The sequence below is a fragment of the Chionomys nivalis genome, chromosome 15 (genome assembly GCF_950005125.1).
Source record: "Chionomys nivalis chromosome 15, mChiNiv1.1, whole genome shotgun sequence".
NCBI classification, from domain to species: domain Eukaryota; kingdom Metazoa; phylum Chordata; class Mammalia; order Rodentia; family Cricetidae; genus Chionomys; species Chionomys nivalis.
The window spans coordinates 21570039-21591019 of record NC_080100.1 but is presented as its reverse complement, the minus strand read 5'-3'; the positions used below and the strand labels follow the sequence as shown (position 1 = coordinate 21591019).

General features: G+C 40.5%; 1 protein-coding gene across 1 annotated transcript in view; it reads left to right on the top strand.

The window, feature by feature from the left end:
• Adamts12 (ADAM metallopeptidase with thrombospondin type 1 motif 12) overlaps positions 1-20981 on the top strand; it is a 229743-nt gene that overhangs the window by 106132 nt on the left and 102630 nt on the right. Inside the window, exons 4-5 of the mRNA XM_057789662.1 lie at positions 17912-18108; positions 18940-19023. Coding sequence (XP_057645645.1) covers positions 17912-18108; positions 18940-19023 — 281 coding nt within the window. The remainder of the gene's footprint in view (positions 1-17911; positions 18109-18939; positions 19024-20981) is intronic.

Below are 20981 nucleotides of genomic sequence, written 5' to 3'. Positions count from 1 at the left end.
TGGGTGCATGGCCTAGCTCACATCCAGAAGACAGTGTTCTGCAGCTCTCCTTCCTGTCTGCTAGCCTCACATTCTTCCTGCCCCATACTCCAGAGGAGGTGGTAGAGATGCCATGTAGTACCGGGCACTCACGGGTCATATTTTATCAGCAGATTAATCAGGTATGAGTTTTCACACTCACAGTTTCTTCCCCCAAGAAGAGCAAGACAGAGTTGCAGCTGGGTCACATTCCTCACCTTAGGACGGAGTAGTGCTTCAGGAAACATATATCACTCTGAAGATATCTTAAGTTGAAAAGACTTTGAATGTACCAAACCTGTTGACGACCGTAGCTTAGCCTTTCTGCCATAAACATGGTCTACATATTTGTGCTAGCAAAGTTATCTAACAGGACACGGTGTTGACTTGCTCATTTAATTTATTGAATACTGTTCCAAACACAAAATGAAAGGGTCCTGTGGGTGTGCTTTTCAACAATGTGAATTGGAAACTTGTCATGGTGGGGATAGTGTGTATTTTTAAAATCTCTCGTTCAAACTTGAGAACTAATGAAGACCTCAGTGACTTTCTGTTTACTGAGTTCTGCTTTTGTTTCTCTGGAGTTTGAGTTCCCCAGCAAGCAGCTAATAGTGCTCACAGCTATTGCTGACTGGACACCTATATACAATCAATCTTGATAAGACAATATGCGCTAAAGGGTGTAATCATAGCTCATGATTGGCTCTTTTGGTATGCTGATTGTTCCCTTTGCTGCGATTCCCATTATGAAGCAAACTGAGGAAACGAGGAACCCGCTCCCTAGTTTGAGAAGCATCAGTTCGGAGCTTACAGCTTCAGATTCTGAGCCTTTGTCTACAGCTCCATTTTGGAGTTTGTTGGTTTGTTTGTTTGGTTAGTTTTTGCTAGAAGTTGTTTAAAACTAAGATACAAGTCATTACCAAGCCTTGAGTTTATATTAAAAGTGAGACTGAGCCCACTAGTAGAGGTGTATGCCTTTAATTCCAGCACCTGGGAGACCAGTCTGGGCTACAAAGCGAGTTCCAGGACAGCCAGGGCTACACAAAGAAACCCTGTCTTGAAACCCTCTTACTCACTCCCCACAAAAAGCTAGACTGAGCTGTGTGAAGTCTAGAAATCCCTCTCAGGCTCCATGCTCAAGGTAGCTGACAAACACAAAATGAACTTGATTACCTTTTAGTGTACTTTTTTGTTGTTATTGTTGTTTTTGTCTTATTGTGGTTTTGCTTGTTGCAGTTTTCTTTTTTGATGTTGTTGAGAGGGACAGAGAGAGCTAGTGACAGACACAGAGACAGAGAGATACACAAAGAGGAAATGAAGTTGGTTGGCTAAGATCTGGGAGGAGTTGGTAAAGGGGAAAATATGATTAAAATATATTGTTTGAAGAAATTTTAAATTAAAAAACTGAACTTGAAAAGATTCCAGAAAAATGAATCCTGATACATTGTCCAGATACATGAAGAGACTGAGACAGGGCAAAATAATAGTTCAAGAAAATATCCACAGCCAATTTAGTATTTACTAGGTAATGCTAATCAACAAAACAGAGATGAAGATTGCGGTCTCCCTGCTGCATGCATCCTTGTGGTCACTTTAGCCCTCTAGGACCCTTTGCATTCTCCGTATTGAGCAGCAATTGCATCTTTGAGGGTAATGATGATGGGGCAGCAAAGCTAAGGCTGCAGACATGTTCAGAAGAGATGCCGGACGAGGGAGGCCCTGGTTGTATTGCTGGCTTCTGTCGTACACTTTTCATGTGGAAGGGTGTGCTTTTGTATTTGTGGACACTGTCCTGTTCACACTGTCCTGTTCACACTGTCCTGTTCTTCAGGAGAGCAGCAGTAGGGAGTGGTGTTTGGAGCCTGCAGTGGACTTGGAAAGCTGATACACAGACCCTAGAGTCTAAGGTCCCGGATGGGCCAGCTGCAGCTCACCAAGGACTTTAATTTAGAGCATCCTGAGCCATCTGTAGCTTTAAAATAGTTCCCATGTGTTTGAAAAGGAAGCAAAACTGGCTAGTCAGCTATAAAAACGTCTATGCTATCTAGCAGCAGGGCCGGGTCACCGAAGGCTGTTACCCCTGGGAGAAGTCAGTAACATAATATCTTGGAAAGTTCCGTGTTCATTTGGACGGGGAAATTAGGGTGTGCTTGGAAAGGGGTCAATCTCAATGTTCTGGGGACACATTAAATGGAGCCAATCAGTTACTCTCCAGGCTAGGATGTGGGTGTGCAAGTTTCCATCTGGGTCCCATCACTGGGGGCAGGAGACAGCAGTTGAAAGTGGGGGAGATAACAGTTGTAGCTAGAAAGAAGAGGAAGAAATGGCTGCACCATTTCTAACATACTGTTCTCTTTTGTGTTTGCTCTAGCTGAGTCTTATGACTCTGCTCGTCGATTTTAGCTAGGCTCTTAGTCTACTTGCCTACATGCCCTACATGCAGGGCAATCTTCCCAATAGTTTCTAGGACAGACGAAGCTGTATTCTATGCTAGATGTTCTCCCTGCTGTAGGAGGATTCTCTGGTTTACACATGGGGCCATCATCTCGATCTCAGCTTAAATACCACTCACTCAACAGTGTTTTTCCTATCCACTGTTGAAGATGCATTTCCCCCTTATAGTTATTCATTCAAGCAATTAAATTTTTGTCTTTTATAGTGCATATACCAGCCTCTAATTTATTACTGACTGTTCTCAGTTGTTTTTAAATGACTATTCTGTGCATTTGTGTGTATGTGTGATATATGTGCACATGTGTATGCATACATGTGTAGGCCAGATGTCAATGTCAGGTACCTTTTCAGTCACCCCCTACCTTACTTTTTTGATATAAGGTCTCTCAATAAACATGTTTCTCACTGATTCAGCTATACTGGCTGACGAACATACTCCAGAGATCTTGTCTCTATACTTTTAGTGAAGGAATTTCAGGCATGCACTGGCAAGACTGACTTTTTATGTGATGGCTGGGGATAGGAATGCAGATCCTCAGGTTTGCAAAGCAAGCATTTTGCTAACTGAACCATCTCATTAACCTAAATCTTTCCATTTAGGGTCAAGGTCATGGTCAAAGGACCATGTCATTATTTGTTTGCTGCGGTCCTTCCATCACCAGCAGGATGACTAGCTCATAATGAAAACTTAATAAGATATTTGTGTTAATAAATATTGAATCTTATTCATAAGGTGTTTATAACTATCTTAAAGTTAATAAAAAGATTTATTTATTTGGGAATAGAAAATGGAGGCATGATGCTCTTCTAAAATGGCTTGTAAAAGAGGCCTTTTTATGACCTGGACCCCTTCATCAGCGACTCCAGTTACAGTAATGACATTTAGTGTCAACTGAACACACAGGACAGTACATATTTCTTTCGCTGTTAGAGAGACTTCATGTGAGCATTGACTCAACTGGCTGTTTGGGATATCAGTGGTTTCTATTCTCCCCCACAAACCATCAAGGATCCATCTGATTCTGTGTCTAAATTCTCCACGTGTACATGAAGCTTTTCATGATGTAGTCATATCTGTTAGAAAGAGAAGAGCACAAAATTTAACTCCATTTCGGAGTTAGAAACTGTCTTCAGAGAGGTTAGAGGATTTTCTCAGCATCAATGGCAAGGATTAGATTCTAAGTCTTGATTTGTGTGACTCTCTCACTCTATCCTTTCTTATCCTTCAGAAAAAAACTTGTCTTATATATTGTTTTCATGGTAGTTTAATTGCAATAGAGCTTAAGTTTCTACACAGACGTCTTGCTAAATTACTGTATAATCCTCTTCCTCTTTTGAGTATAATTCAATGTTTATGGATAAGTTTTAGTTCAATACCATACAGTTATTTTTTAAATTCTCAAGCAATTAAAACACATCAAGATACAGTTTGATTGAAAACAGGAGCAGATACATCTAATTGCACCGCAAATAAATCACATTAACACACAGCAGTAACAAATTCACCTAGGTTCATACGGCGGTTCTGACCACGTTGTGAAGCTAACAGGAAGGTTGTATAGAAATAGTGTTCTCCAGTTAGTGAACTTGATCTTGTTCAGAGGTGTCAGATGTCAGTAATTGTCAAACCTAATGTGCTGAAGGACTAAGGAAAAAAAGTAAATATATTGTAGGCTGCAGAAATAAGGTTTGCAAAAGCTGAGAAAAGAAATACAAAGAAATGAGGAAGTATTACATAAACTGTTTGGTGATGGATTAGAATCAGGGATGTCTAATTAGTATATTTGCACACACACTCATTTGAGGCAGGGCTGGGGAGTTGAAAAGGCAGGAGACAGAGATAGTTTAAAGAAGAATGTAGGCTTTGGAGTAGCAAGGAGTTGACATTTATTTAGTATTTATTATTATGTGCTGGGTTCTTCATGCACCAAGGTGTGTTTGCTAGATATACCATGTCAATATCACATGAAACTGCTGTTTCCAGATCGCTTTGTGGTACACACACACACACGCGCGCGCATGTATGTATTCATGTATGTATGTATGTATGTATGTATGTATGTATGTATATTACCTAGATTTCTACTGGAAGAGTAAAAAAGAATTGTCATCCAGTAATATGAGCATACCCACCACACAGATCTCAGTTTCTTATGCTCTTCTTGCCAATTGTGGTGGTGCAGAGCAGTGGGATATGTTGAAGGGGCAGAGACAGGAGAATAACAATTCCTTTCTCTAGGAAAGGAAACAGACTCTGTGAGATAAGTGTATGAATTCATGGATGGCTCAGGAAATACAAAATGAACTTGGAACCAGGCAGTAAAAGTGTTGTCCATGTTGACAGATTTTAGGGCCAAATTAAGTAAGTCCTCAGTAGCCAAACCTCAGCCACTTGAACCATGAAATACAGAGTGATAACACAGGGTTATAATCTATCCAATAAAATTAATATAGAAATAAATATCCATATTTTACAAACTCATCATTTAAAGAATGATGACGAAGACACAATTATTCCTCCCAGTGGGATTCCTATTAAAATTTGAATAAAATAATAGAAATAAAAAAATCACTATTTGGCAAAGCTGTAATTTTGAAAGCAAGAACCAACCATGTTTACTGAGATAAATGTATAAGATAAATAATGAGAAACAAGAGCTTCCAATAATTTAATAATGTCAGTGTCTTCCCATGAAGTGTCTACTAATTATAATTTGACTATGGCAACTTCACAGGAGAGAAATCTGCCAAGCATTGATCAGGCAAGTGATAAGAGACCAGAAATTAATAAAATGAATGGGAAGGAGGGGAATTTCATGCAGAATGAACAGCATATAGAAATAGTCAAGAAATAAAAATAGATAGACAAGGGACTGAGGAAGAGAGAGAGGAGGTAGGGCTGGGACATTGGGTAGGTAGAAGGCAGGGTTAGTTTAAAGGAGCATTAGGCTTTGGGGATGTTATAGATTGACATTTATTTGGTATTTATTCTATACAGGGCTCTATTTTAGACATAGACATATCTTACTAACCTCAGTTTACAGACAGAAAACTTAAGTCACATTTTAACATCATCTGAAATGGCTGATTCCAGCTCTCTTTGTGCTAGATGGATACTGATGTCATGGCTTACTAACTGTAGAGTTCCATGAGATAGTCCTTGATGAACTCTGTGCTTAAAAATACATGATATTCAGACTCTGCATCCTCTCCAGCATAAGCTGTCCTTCGTAATTTTGATCTTAGTCATCCTGACAGGTGTAAGATGGTATCTCAGTATCTCAGTGTCATTTTGATTTGCATTTCCCTTATGATTAAGGATGCTAAGCAATTCCTTAAATGTCTTTCGACCATTTGAGTTTCTTCTGTTGAGAATTCTCTGCTTAGTTCTCCACCCCATTCTTAATTAGATTATTTGTTATTTTGTTGTCTAATTTCATGTGCGTGTGTGTGTATGTGTGTGTGCATGTATATTGGAGATTAGCTTTCTGCCAGATGTGAGGTTGGTGAAGCTCTTTTCCCATTCTGTAGGCTGTCATTTTATGTTATTTTCCATGTCTTTTGCCTTACAGAAGCTTCTCAGTTTCGGGAGGTTCCATTTATTGATGGCTGTTCTCAGTGTCTGTGCTACTGGTGTTCTGTTTAGGAAGTAGTCTCCTGTGCTGATTTGTTCAAGGCTACTTCCCACTTTCTCTCCTATCAGGTTCAGTGTAACTGGCTTTATGTTGAGGACCTTGATCCACTTGGACTTGAGTTTTGTGCAAGGCAATAATAGTTATGGATCTATTTGCAGTCTTCTACATGTTAACATCCAGTTATATCAGGATCATTTGTTGAAGATGTTTTTCTTTTTCCATTGTACCTTTTTGACTTATTTGTCAAGAAACAGGTGTCCATATGTACATAGATTAATGTCAAGATCTTCAATTTTATTCCATTGATCTACGTGTCTGTTTTAATGCCAATATCAAGCTGTTTTTATTGCTATAGCTCTATAGTAGAGCTTGAGGTAAGGGATGGTGATGCCTCCAGTAGTTTCTTTGTTGTACAGGATTGTTTTAGCTATTCTGGATTTTTTGTTTTCCATATGAAGTTGAGTAATGTTTTTTTAAGGTCTGTGAAACATTGTGTTGGGATTTTGATGGGGATTGCTTTGAAACTATAGATTGTTTTTGGTAAGGTTACCACTTTTATTATGTTAATCCTACCTATTCAAGAGCATGAGAGATCTTTCCATTTTCTGATGTCTTCTTCAGTTTCTTTCTTTGGAGACTTAAAGTTCTTGTCATAGAGGTCTTTCCCTTGTTTGGTTACCCCAAGATATTTTATATATGTGGTCATTGTAAAGGGTGATGTTTCTCTGATTTATTTCTAAGTCCATTTATCATTTGTGTATAGGAGGACTACTAATTTTTTCAGTTAATTTTTTTATCCTGCCACATTACTGAAGGTGTTTATCAGTTGTAGGAGTTCCCGGATAGAGGTTTGGGGGTTACTTACGTATACTATCACATCACCTGCACAAAGTGATAGTTTAATTTACACTCATGTTTAATTTACACTCTTCCTTGTCCATGCCATCCTATATCCTCGGCATTTAAAACCCAGACGATGATGGGAAATATCCCATATGACAGCTTAGAAAGATGTACAGGTTTCTTTGGTGGTTGAGATGACATTTGTCAGTCTTTGCATCCTTAGAACCATGATCAACACCAGAAAATCCTATGGCAAACTGTAGAAGCTGGACTGATTCTAGAAGCTCAACATTGTTTCATGTAAATAAATACCTTTCCCATTTGGTCAGTTTTCTTTCTCTCCTAAGAAGTAAAGGGACAGATGCTTCTGGTTGTGTCCTGCTAGAACGGCATGCTTTTTAAGGCTCTACTTGTTGTCATCTAGTGTCCTGTTAACAGTGCTTCCTCTGTGAAATAGGTAGAGGAGACTTGAGGTTTTTAGCCATCTGTGAGGGCTCAGAAAATCCACTGGAGCCGATGCAGGCATGAGAGTTCCTGAAGGTTGCTGTCAGTTGTTTTCTTCAAGTTGACATTTATCGGAAACCTGGGAAAGGCAAGGTGACAGGGATTTTTAGGATTTGTGGCTGAGGAGATTTCTCCATCTTTATTTCAGATGGCTTAAGGTAGGTGGCAGGGAACTGTGCTGCCAGTTACATGTGCTTTGTGTCTTCCACCTGAGTCCCCACAAGTTCATTTCTAGTTTGCAAAGGGCCTGCGTGAGGAGGTCCACCTCTGACTGTGGTTATCTGAAACGTCTTGTCATGTATGGTATATGGCAATCTTAACATGCCTTTACCTTGGCCTGGGTGAGCTTTATTTTCTTTGGTTTTAAGTTATATTTTCAATATTTAAGGTCCAAGGAGAGCCTTCCAGTAACTCTAAATATTAAGAATTGAATGGCGTATCAGAACTGATCCTGGAATTAGGCTAGACTGTGGGGGTCAGTTGTCAGTGCCCAGAGGACGTGACCTGTGATCTACTCTTTATGTAGAGATGTGGAGGTCATCAAATCGCATTTACTGAAAAAAAGTTGCAGTCAGCCACAGCTCAAACTGGATGGAAGGAAGACAGAGATTTTGGAAAGGAGTTGTAGCCTCCTCCCACTGTAGTATTCAGAAGAGGATGTAAGTTCTAAGACCCAGATGTTGGGAAATAGATCCTGGGGAAAATTGCCTCACAGATGAAAATACAGCCAGGACATGTTGTAACCAAACAGTATTAGTTAAACTTATCTTGTTTCAAATGATCAGTGCATTATATAAATGTTTTTCCAGACCTGGGATTATATTTTGTATGGTGATCCTATCATGCTACTTGGTGCACCACATCTTCAGTCCTGAGGCTGATGTTCTTGGTTCTCAGCCTACTCAAATAAGAAAGACAAATCCATGGTCAGGACTCTGCAGGTCTCAGCGGTAGTGCTGAGAGCCATTAGGACAGTTAGATATAGTGTTTATATGAGCTTGGACATTGCTTAATGAAAATGCTATTTAACTAATTATAGATTCATAAACAGTAGTAAATATAATAAAGAAATCTCATGAATCTTCCACTCAGTTTATCCCACTGCAGGCATCTTATGAAACGATAGTACAGTCTCAAGTCATCGGGACACTGACCCTAACAGAAGCCACCAAGAACATGTGCAGTCTTCTAGTTTGGTCCTATAGTGTTTGTCAACTAGCCTTCTGTAGTTTGGTCCAATGAGTAGTTTTGTGCATACAACAGTCCATATTCTGAACTCTACCCTGATGAGGCTGCTATTGAAAGTCATATGAGCCTTCTTGCTATGGCTTTCTATTTCTATGTCCTAACTTCTGGGAACCACTCATTTTAATGTAACCCTTCAAGGAGTGACTTGCTTCAGTAATAATAATTTTCTGAAGGGTAGTTCTACTTTCTGTTGCTGAGTCTTCCTTGCACTGTAATGGTTTAAACCACACCACAGGTTGTGATTGTCATGCTGGAAGCTGCTATAGTCACCAACTATATTCTTTTACATTAATGCACATGCCTATTTCTCTGGGAGAAATGCCCACTAGTCTCTGGCCCATATGGCAATTGAATGTGGAGTTTTATAAGGTGTTGTCAAATTGTTTTCCAGAATAACTGTGCCGTTTTGTAGTTGAAGCATGTGAGAGACCCCAGCTCCCACATCCTCAACAGTACTGATGTTGGGTCTTTCTCTTTGTCTCTAGCCTTTCTGGTAAATGTGTAGTAATACCTCATTGTGTTTTTTCCCCTTGTATATGCTTTAGTTGAATACAGTTACTTCATCTTCCCTTCTCTTTCTTTCCTCCAATCTCTCCCATGGTCCTTTTCCCACTCTCAAGTTGATAGCCTGTGTTTCTTTGATATTAATGTTCCCTGTGCACATGCACAACACACACACACACACACACACTCACTCTCTCCTGATAGCTAATAATGACAAAATATCTTTCTGCATGCTTTTCTGGTGTGTCATATGTCCTCTTCATATCTTTTGATTATTTTCCTCTGGAGAGTTCCTTGTTTGTTTTTTGGAGATTCTTTACATAGTTTTGATACCAGTTTGCTCATCTAGTTCTAATTACTTCCAAAGTTACTCTTGTCCAGAAACATATCTTATGGAATATCATCTGCTTTAGGACACAGAATTTGCCTGACTTTGACCTGGGGTTTTGTGGACTTTTAATGTTTATTATCAGCACTCTCTTGTGGAACTGGGGCTTGGAGGGAGTAGATGGTCATGTAAAACCTAGTTTGAGGAAGGAGCAACAGATGAATCACTATGAGAACACTTAGAGCATCAAATTCATATGTTGAATTAATTAATATTTCTGAGTGAGCGAGGCATCTTCCAGGACAGTTGAAGATGGGTCAGTTCAGTGTCTGTGGGATCCAGATTCCCATCATAGCCAACCCCTGACTGTTAGCTTGAGACAGTGTGGTGATTTCTCAGAAAATTAGGAAACAACCTTCCTCAAGACCCAATAATATCACTTTTAGGTATATAGCCAAAGGATGCTCAATCGTGTCACAAGGACATGTGCTCAACTATGTTCATAGCAGCTTTGTTTGTCATAGCCAGAACCTGGAAACAACCTAAATGCCCTTCGAACAAAGAATGAATTTTAAAAAAAAAAAAGTGGTACATTTACACAATGAAGTACTACACAGCAGAAAAAATAATGACAGCTTGAATTTTGCAGGAAAATGGATGGAACTAGAAAACATTATTTTGAGTAAGGTAACCCAGGTACAGAAAGACAATTATCACATGTACTCACTCATAGGTGGTTTTTAAACATAAAGCAAAGAAAGCCAGCCTACAAACCACAATCCCAGAGAATTTAGACAACAATACAGACACTAAGAGAGACTTACATAGATATAATGTACATGGGAAGTAGAAAGTAGAAAGAGACAAGATCTCCTGAGTAAATTGGGAACATGGGGACCTTGGGAGGGGGTTGAAGGAGGGAGGGGAGAAGCAGGGAGGGGAGCAGAGAAAAATGTAGAGTTCAATAAATATCATGGGAAAAAAAAGTGCCCATGAGCTCAAAACTCTTCTGGAAACAATTCTAAGATATCATTTAGGGGTGACTTTGTTATATCTTTTAATAAATTTGATCAATGAAACAAAAAAAGGAAATTACCCATATAGTAGATTAAAAACTTACCATCTTTAAAAAAAAAGAAGACATTTAGGGAGGATTGCCCAGATTACTGCTTCTCTTCTGCTCATTGACAGGGAGATATGCTCTCTTATCTTGGCAGTAACTCCTCCACAGACAGAGGTGGAGAGACAAGGAGAAGGAAGTCTCAGGGCATGCCCAGTGCTGACATGTATCATGTGACACTATTCCTGGGGCCACATGAACAATTATTCACCCCAATAGGGAACGGATGACAGGACAAAGTAAGGATGCCATCAAAGTCCTGCTTGGTGAGCCAATGAGTTTCTTTGGATTACTTAGAGAACAAGAATTAATTCAAAGGCTGCTGCATTTCCAAAAGTTCACGCCTGCGTGGATGACAGCTCATGAAAGCTGCAAAGCCAGAGGTCACTGCATAGCTGTCAGGCTGCTAGACACGTTGCAGAGCACCTCTTCGGGTATCTCAGATGCTCTGAGAGTATCTTCCTGCTGTCCTTACTGTTACATAACCTTGGGCACAGAAAGGCCTCAGGAACATCTTGAAGCTTTTGAGTTGCTTACTTCCTGAGGTTTTTGTTTTTTGAGACAGTTTGTCTGTAGCTTTGGAGCCTGTTCTGAACTAGCTCTTGTAGACCAGGCTGGCCTCGAACTCACCGAGATCCTCCTGCCTCTGCCTCTGGAGTGCTGGGATTCAAGGCATGTGCCACCACTGCTCAGCCTACTTCCTGAGTTTTAAGGAACTTTGCTGAGGGATGGAGCACTTCTCCTCCCTTCTGAACACCATGAGTCGTGAGTGTCTTCCCTCTAAGGTGGAATGTTTTCACTCAGAGGAAATTGCTAGGCAACAGCCATAGCTCTGCATCAGCCTCTGGTCCCCAGGCTGATCTGGTCTTTGTGAGGGATACTTGGTGTCTCTTTGAAACCAGCCATGAGAACTCTGCTGGGTCTAATGTCCTGTCACCCCCGATGTTATTGTCTGAGCACAGCTGTTTAACTGACTTGGGATTTACAAATTAATGAGTGTGCTGTGGCACTCAAAAGCGTCCAGGTTCTGTGCTGAGTCTTGAGTTGCACAAGTCCCTGAGACACGATCTAGTTCTTGGGTGAAGTCTTTCCTCAAAGGAGGTTGCTGAATCTACACCAGTAGGCTGATCCAAGCCGAAGAGCAATATGTGAACCACAGAGTATTGAAGTAAAGAAGTTAACAGTGGCAAAGCAACCATATTTACTGTGTTTAGTAGTAGAGAAAAGCCTGCCTTTGCTTTGTAAAAAGAGTCGTATAGTTTTGGGTTATAGCATCATTTTGACCTTTACTTCATGGAAACCAACTGCAGAATTTCTTTTCTTCTGAGGGACAAAGAGGCTCTTATATTCCCAAATAAAAATAACCCATAAATGCTGAGAACATAAAGTCCCTGAGTATTATTATTTGAACCCTCTCTGTTCCCCTTGCTCTGACTTCCCTTGTCAGGTCTGTGGTATTCCAGAGGGCTTAAACAGCTATGCTCAGGACCTCTAGACTGCTTAGAAAATATGCCAACAAATTATATTGTACTCTCTACCCTTTCTTTCTTTCTTTCTTTCTTTCTTTCTTTCTTTCTTTCTTTTTTCTTTTCTTTTTTTTGTTTTTTTTTGTTTTTTTTTTTTGTTTTTTTGAGACAGGGTTTCTCTTTGTAGCATTGGAACCTGTCCTGGAACAAGCTCTTGTAGATCAGGCTGGCCTTTAACTCACAGAGATCCGCCTGCCTTTGCCTTCTGAGTCCTGGGATTAAAGGCATGCAACCACCACCACCTGGCTCTCTCTCTCATATCTGATGTCACAAAAGTGTTTTGTAAAGTAAACATACAATTTTGTAAACATAGTAAAACATTGTGAAAAATGACACAAAATATTGCAGACTAAATATTTTGTAGTATCTAACAACTACTTTAGTATGGGAAATGTAAGAATTCTGGGCAAAGAACATTTTAAAAAATGAAGTACTTGATTATGATGAGGTAGCCGAGCAGGTAAAGGTGCTTTTTGACAAGACTATCAACCTGAGTTTGATAATTAGTCCACATGGAAAGAGAGACCCTTTCTCTGATCTCCATATGATTACCATGTCATACACAGACATATGCAAAATACTTAAGTCAATAATATAAAATATTAAAATAAACCTCTTATGATACAGATAGTAAAATAGTGATGAGGTGCTGAGGAAGGGGGGAGGAGGAAGGGAAGAGAGAGAGGGATAGATAAGGTCAAATGCTCTAACAAAGTTGAAGGCAGCCTGGCCTCATAGGCTTCTGGATGGTACTCACGACATAGAAAATAAGTCACAGAGCTGACACTTCAGCTGATCCGTAGTGAGTTCCATTTTCTTTCTGGCCTGGAGATGAGAATGGAATTAACAGTGCATCACCTCTCCTCAAATTACAGTGTAAAGAGTTAAAATAATTGGTTCACAATTGCCCAAGGAAGGAACGGGAGTAAGAAACAACCATGTCTCAGCCCGCTTGATCCACGCCAGCCCACGCATGCTTGTAGGTCATCTGGCTGGGGCAGCTCAATAAGTAACTAATGTTCCTTTAATGGTAAATCTGTAGGGAGAACATCCTGGTCTTCTTGTAGAGCCAAGACAAGTACTACTCAAGAAGTTGCCCTGGTCCCATGTTTGGGAGTGAGCTCTTGGGAGAAGAGGGCTCTATATTCTTAGGGGAAAAGAATAAAAGAAGGGTGTCTAGGGTTGGTGGGAGCTGATGTCACATTTCTATCCCTGCTATTAATCACTCTCCATTCCTGTAGGCATAGCCTGCAGCATTGGTGAATCCTGACCCCTAGAAGACTCTCAACCTTGGTTGTTTTCTCATTGCTTTCTCTGTGTAATAAGGACATGAGATTTAATTTCTCCTTTAAATGTTTGCTTTAGCCCTCCCTTTAAAAGGAAGGATCATCAAAAGATCTCCAAAGCTGTCATGATCAGGAGATGGTGGATAGAATCCAAGGGGACTCCACAGACGAGCATAGGGATGATTAACTACATGACAGCATCCATGGTCATGAGATGGTGGGTAGCATCAGGGGGACTCCACAGAGGAGCACAGTTTTAAATCACTACATAACACCATTCTTGAGGCTGCTACCAGCTCTAGTCTTCTCTGAGCTGAGCAAAGGTTTCCTCTGCCTATGTGCAATTGTCAGTTTTATGCTGTGGCACACGCCTGCCAACCATCTTCCTGGCAGGAAGTAGACCATGGCCTTTTGTAGCAGAGTTCCAGTGGTGCTAGTGTGTGCATCCGCTACCCAGCCAGTGGTATTGATCTCTTCAAACTGGCTCGGGCCATACTTTCAGGTGCCTCCTCTAGGATGCTCATTTTCATTCCAGAGAAAGTTTGCTTCCCTCGCTATGGCTCAAAAATGTTTTTAGCCTTAGGTAATTTGCTCTCTGGCCCTCTGAACCGCTCATCTTTGAAGTGAACACAGCTGTCTGAAGATAAACAAGAGAGGCAGCCTAAGCCTAAACATTGGTAGTTCATAGACATCCTAAATAAATACCCTCCCTCCAGGCTGAGGTGGGAGCAGAACGTAAAAGCACTAGAAAAAAATCCAATGAAATATCCATCTCCAGAGTCCAGATTGCCACTGTCCTTCACTGAGAATACATCAGAGAAGGAGATCATGAACATTATAAAGTTTCATAAATACCATCTTTAAATAGAACACAAACAAAGGAGACATTTTAAGATCCCTTCAGATAGTCAATGATCAGAATGAGATGAGAATATGGGACAATTGGATACATTATTGTTTGATAAATTGCCCATCTCATTCATTGCCAACTCTGGTCAGGAAAAGCAATCCAAATGATGTGATATCTAGCACCAAATGTGTTTTCCCCTCTTCTACCCTCTCCCTCTTATAGAAATGTGCTGACGCATTTCTTGCAATGAAGACCAGATGCGGAGAAGGCAGCTGGGGGCAGCAGAAAGACAAAAAGCTAAATAGTCAACAGAGTGGGTAATGAATCCCACATGCTTTACCATGGACCGAACACTGTTGACAGTCTGCCTGTAGCTCCATCACTGGAGAATTGTTGAGTAATGAAGACATTCACACCTCACCCAAAACAATATGAGAAGCTTCCTATGGTCTCTTGGTTCTCACCAGTGAGTTTCTTCTGCTGAACGTGTTCACAGAAAGGGCTTAATTCTGCAAATTACCTTTCATATGGAATGCAGAGTTGTCAGTATGTGAAAGACACCCATGTTGGTACCTGAGTGCACTGTTCTCTTGACACTGAGACTTGCTTTGGTTTTAGAGCAATCAACACTGTGCTGCATGGTGCTTCATTAGGGGAAATGCAACTTTCCCGACATAACAGCCCAAGAAGGGGAGTGTTCTAAGTCACTGCTGCTGTCTCTTCAGATTACAGATGCCTGGTCTCAATGAGAGAGCTATTTGGAAATGGAGGTGATGCCTTATTTATGGACAGGAAAGAGACATCTATGACCTGTTTCTCAAGGAGCTCGTGCTTTCTCCTCAGGGATTTTTCTTCTCTTTGTGGAGTTTCCTATTGGGGAAAAAAAAAAAAAAAAACCTGTTATTAAGGAAATCCATCAAGGAAGTGGAAGAGCGAAAATAGACTCCCAGAGTTTAGAGGTGGCATAGTCCCCAGAAGACCATGTGTTAATTCTTATTCCCTAGAAGGATGAGAATAATGAAAGGAGGGGGGGGGTCTGATAAAGAAAAAAGAAGAAAAGAAAAAAAAGAGGATGAGGGACCAGTTAGGAAGCAGAAGTGGACCAGTAGGGGTGATAGAAACAAGACATTTTGAGGGTAAATGGGATCAAAATAATTATATACATGCATGAAAAGTTCCTAATTAAGCTCACTGTATATAACTAATTAATTCCAATAAAAATGCTAACTAAAAGAATCTCCTGTATTGGTCACCCAATACTTGAACTCGGTGGAAAGCACTGTGCATTCTTGCAATTTTGAGGAGCACAGCTTCAAGGCGGAGAATCAAGAGAACGGGGGGGGGGGGCTACATCTAATAAAGTGGGTAAGATTCCTGTACTTAACCGAGTCCCCTAAAGCCTCTTCCAAAACCTGGGAGCTTGTGTGGCGGACTGCCTGGCTTCCACAGACTTGACAACAGCAGTTTGAACAGTCCCATGAGAAGGGGCAAGAAGGTTAGGAGTCATGATTATACAGAGGTTTCTTTGGAAATTCATACTTCACCATGTAAAGTAATTGGAGAAGGAAAGTAGAAAATTATTCTACCACAGATGAGAATTTACCCATCTCCCTGTTTCTAAATTCCCACAGGACTTCCTTCAATGTTTACATAACCAGAGATTGTTTTTCCAAGAGTACAACTTCAGTATTTTTAATCAAAACCCAAAATTACAGAATTTGACTTGACCCAGACCTATGTGGTCTTCATTTCTTTCGTCACTATTGTTTAATATTTGCCACTTTCACATAGACAGTAAAACCAAGGGGTTTACTCCAGCGTCCTGGGCACTGGCAAGAAAACAGAGGAGTAAGGTTGAAGTGGCTAAAGCTGTCTCTATTAAAGGTCTTAGGCAGAGCCTCAGGGGACGGCTTATGCTAGATGCTTTTAAGTACCAATGAGTAGAAATTTAAGAGAAGAAGCTTTTAGTTCAGGACAGGACAGAATCTTCTAGAAGAACAGGATACCCTGAGCCTGTGAGCACCTTCTCATACTCTGAGAGTGCTCCAGTCAAGGCTGAATGGATAAGATGAAGTTTGCCTCTTAACCCTCATGTTCAGCTACTTCAAGGGCTGTAGGGTATTGGTAAGGGACAGGCAAGAGATGGATAATACTGGATTCCTCAAAGGAATCACCCAAGGCTGGTGTGCTAGATAGCTTTATATCAACGTGATATCTAAGTCATCTAAGAGGAGGGAACCTCTATAAGATTAGTCTGTATACAAGCCTGTAGGGCAATTTTTAATTAGTGATTGATAGGGAAGGGCCCAGCCCATTGTAGGCGATGGTGTCCCTGATGTGGTGGTCTTGAGTTCTATAAGAAAGCAGGCTGAGCAAGCCATGTTGATCAATCCAGTGAGCAGCACTCCTCCATGGCCTCGGCATCAGCTCCTACCTCCAGGCCCCTGTCCAGTTTGAGTTCCTGCCCTCACTTCCTCCATGATGGACTACAGTGTGGAAGTATAAACCCTTTTCCTTCCCAGGTTGCTTTGGACGTGGTGCTTCATCACAACAGAAGCCCTGACTAAGACACCCGGATGTTAGCTCTCCTTTGGCCCAGTCCCTTTTGCTCACTTCCTCTATCAAGCCCTCTCCTCAATTGCCTCCACAAGCTGGAGTCCACTGCAGCTCTTAGACTTGACTGTCTCGGGCTGAGCATCCACTTCCTAGTGGGTGAAGCAGTGATTTTATTCCATTCTGATTTTCTGTAGACCTCTCTCAAGTTATGTGATCCTTGGTTATGTTACAGAATCCTGGCATTCAAGAGTGAGTGCACACAGCTTCTTTCCAATTAACCTTGTTACTCTACAGCGTCATTCCTCAAGTACCAAATGTTTCTCATATGGAGGCCAATCACCTTGATAACTTGACTGTCATCCTTTGGGTCATTTCCAGTTTCTTGAGTCAGGATGCCCTGAGCCTTCTGCATTTTTTTCTAGTTTGCATCTTCTCTAATCTTATGTGTTTTTCAATGTTCACAGGATTTGCCTATGGTAGGCGATGAATAATTTAGAGAAAAAGAACACAAAAGAGAAAGCTCCCGAGAGAGAGAGAGAGGGGGGGGGGGATATTCACACACCCAACTCAGAGCATCACACATTAGGACAGTATTGATCACTGAGTATACGCCTGGCCTTTTAACACTTTATATTGAAATAGGTACTCCCTTTGATAGCCCAAGATATCCTTGAATTTGCCATTCTTCTACTTTAACTTCTGTGTTTAACTTTAACTTTACAGATGTGCCCACCACAAATCCCTGTAATATGTTTTTATTAGTGAAAGACATATTCACTGAAATGAACCATGACATTTTAAAAGAAGCACTTCTTGAATATCCCTATAAGATTCCAATTTGAATAATTTTGTTCGAGTTCATTTAAATTGATCTTCTTTTCACACATACATAAGAACATTGCACTCACATGTCATTAGGCAGACATTAAACACACAGCTTTGTGTTCTGGCAAATATAAGTGAATAATGTTTTTACATACAATACACATTAGATTTACATAATTTGGTTCCTAACTATGCCTTCTGTTTTAATGTTCAGACAGTCTAGGTAACTCTGAGAAGCTAGAGCTACAGCGAGAGAAGTGGGAGAGAAAAAACTGGCCAAGAAGAAGCCTCTCCCGGCGCTCCATAAGCAAGGACAGATGGGTGGAGACACTCGTGGTGGCTGACACGAAGATGATTGAGTACCATGGAAGTGAGAACGTGGAGTCCTACATCCTCACCATCATGAATATGGTATGTCAGCCTGCACGAGGGGACAGTGCCTGACAAAGGAGATGTCCTTAGAAATGCTCTTTCGTCATCAAGGAATAATATTGTCAGGCATGGTGATACAAACCTGCAGTCTCCAAATCTGGTAGGCCAAGGTTGGAGGATTGCAAGTCTGAGGGTAACTTAGGCTAGGTAGTGATAAACTGTCTCAAAATGATATAAAAAAGAAGAGCTTTTGTTGTTGCTTCTTATAATATACCACTCACACAAACACATACATACACACGCACATGCACACACACACGTGTTGGCGTGCATACACTTGAACAAAGCTATTCCTTGCCCCATTATATAGTAATGGACTTTCATACAATTAGTCTGATCCTTAAAAATGTGCTTGGGAAAATTTCCCTGGGAAAACTTATAATTCATCACTTGCATATATATGATTACTGGTATTTGCCAAGTGACTTGATATTTTTAGGATGGCTTTGCATCATCCATTTCTGCTAGTCTTAGTCTATGAGAAAACTCGGGCAAAGAAACTGACCATGGCTTCCTCAAGGTAGTGAGAGCTAGAACCGGAATAAGTTTCTACTGCAGCCCCAAGTGCCACGCTCCCTTTTTTCATTACTGCTGTGCTTTACTTCCTGGGCAGGTGGCCTGTCCTTCTGAGACACTTGTGGTAGGGAGGTTTTAAGTATCAGCCATGAAGAGCAATAGACAAATTACAGTTGCTGAAAGAGGGAAATTAATCTTACCAAGGATTAGACCCCCACCTTAGCTATCAGACACCAATGACCAGCCCTGGAAACATACATGCAGGCGACACTAAATGGCTGTTTCTGACTCCAGGTGACGGGGTTGTTTCATAACCCAAGCATTGGCAATGCAGTTCACATTGTCGTGGTTCGTCTCATTCTGCTCGAAGAAGAGGAGGTAAGGATTGACTTCTTTCTACTCTTCTTCCTGGAGCCATCTCATTTCCACCCTCTCTTTTAGGACAGTTCTTGGTAAGCACATAGTAGTTTTGCAATCTGAAGGGAAGGAAAACAGTATTTCTGAGTTCTTTTCCTGGGACTTTAGCAATCCTGAACGGGAGGTTTAAGTTCTTCTCATCTGTGGGGTAGTTATCATTACTGCTAATGGGTTTTTCTTGTCTTTTTTTTTATTTTCTGTCTTACAATTTAAGATATAATTACATTATTTCTCTCCTCCTCATCTCTCTTCCCTCCTGCCTTTCCATTCCCCACTTCCTACCCCCATATTCATAATCCCCTATCTTTTAACTGTTGTTGCTATATGTACATATAAACATACACGTACATAGAAACCTGTGTGTCTGACTCTTAAGTGTGTGTGCCTCGTTTCTGACCTTGCTATCTATCTATCTATCTATCTATCTATCTATCTATCTATCTATCTATCTATCTATCTATCTATTTGTTTATTGTATTATTGAAATCCAACAACAAAGCCCACAGTGGTCCCACCTCCAAAGCAGAATTCAAAAAAATATCCAGTGCTCACCATTTCTGCAATCATTAAGTTGATTCAAGTCTTATTTTATGTTGCCTGGATCACTACTGTGAATTCTCAAATGGTTTTCCTATTTCCAACATTGCCCATAATATATTCTCTGGGAAGATCGTTTTGTATATAACTATAATGGATGATTTTAAATACAAGTTCAAACAATAACTTCAACCCCCAAGACTTCATTTTTTAAAAGCATCAATTCTGATTTCTTTGGTCTATGGAGTTCTTTTATGGTCTTAATCCATCCATCTTTTCAGTTTTTCCAGTTTTTCCAGTTTTTCCTTATGCCATTCACTCTCTTGTTTCCATGCCTTCAATCCTAATACTTATGGAGGAAGAAGGATTGCCATGGGTTCAAAGCCTAGGCAAGATCTTGTCTCAGCAAGCAAACAGAATTCTGCTTTTAACTCCTTGAAATTTATGGTTTGATATTTTGGAGTACCAGTGTTCACTCCTTCACAGTGGTTGAGTTGTTGGGCATACTTGGATACAGTTGTACAGGGTGGCCAAGGATTTTCAAATCAATACGAGGAAGGTTTGTCTAGGTGTGAGAAGGGAAAATGTTAACCTCCATAGTGCCAACAACACTGCAGGCAGCACTTTAAAATATGACGACGAGGATCAAGGATCCAGGCACAGGCAGGAAAGAGCATCATCAGAACAGCCGAATGCTGGCTGCTTGACGCCAGTGACATTGTTCAGGGGAATCTTATTGATCATTACATCGTTGTATTAGTTACAATTGCATTGTTTTCCCTTTCTAATTCTGATTTTGTGAATGTACAACAAATGGTTTGCTGCAGACAGCGTGGCCCTCTACCCTTGTCACTGCCAAGTGTCCTTATGCAAGCTTTTGTTGTTGTTGTTAATCTAATCATTTTAATACAATGCATCGATCATATTTATTCCCCTCCCTCAGCTCCTCCCAGATCATCTCCATGTTCTCTTTCTCTAGCTCTCCCTCTCTCTCAAAAGAAGAAGCTCAAGAAAACAACAAAAAGTGAAAATTGGAAATCTAAATAGACAAACATACTAAAAAGAAAGAAAACCAAGAATACAAAAATAATAACAACACACACACACACACCATGAAGTCTGTTTTATATTGACCAACTCCTCCTGGCCATGGGGCCTGCCACTGGAATATGGTTGATATACCAGTGACATTCCATTGAAGAAAACTGATTTTCCTTTCCCTGATATGTATCAATTGCAAATAGCTTCTTGGTTCAGTATGAAACTTGGTTAGGAATGTTGACTTCCTTTACCCCCGCTGGGATTTTGTCTGGTTTGAACCTGTACAGGTTCCCTATATACTGTCAATAATCTCTGTGAGTTCATATATGTTTCAGTTCTGT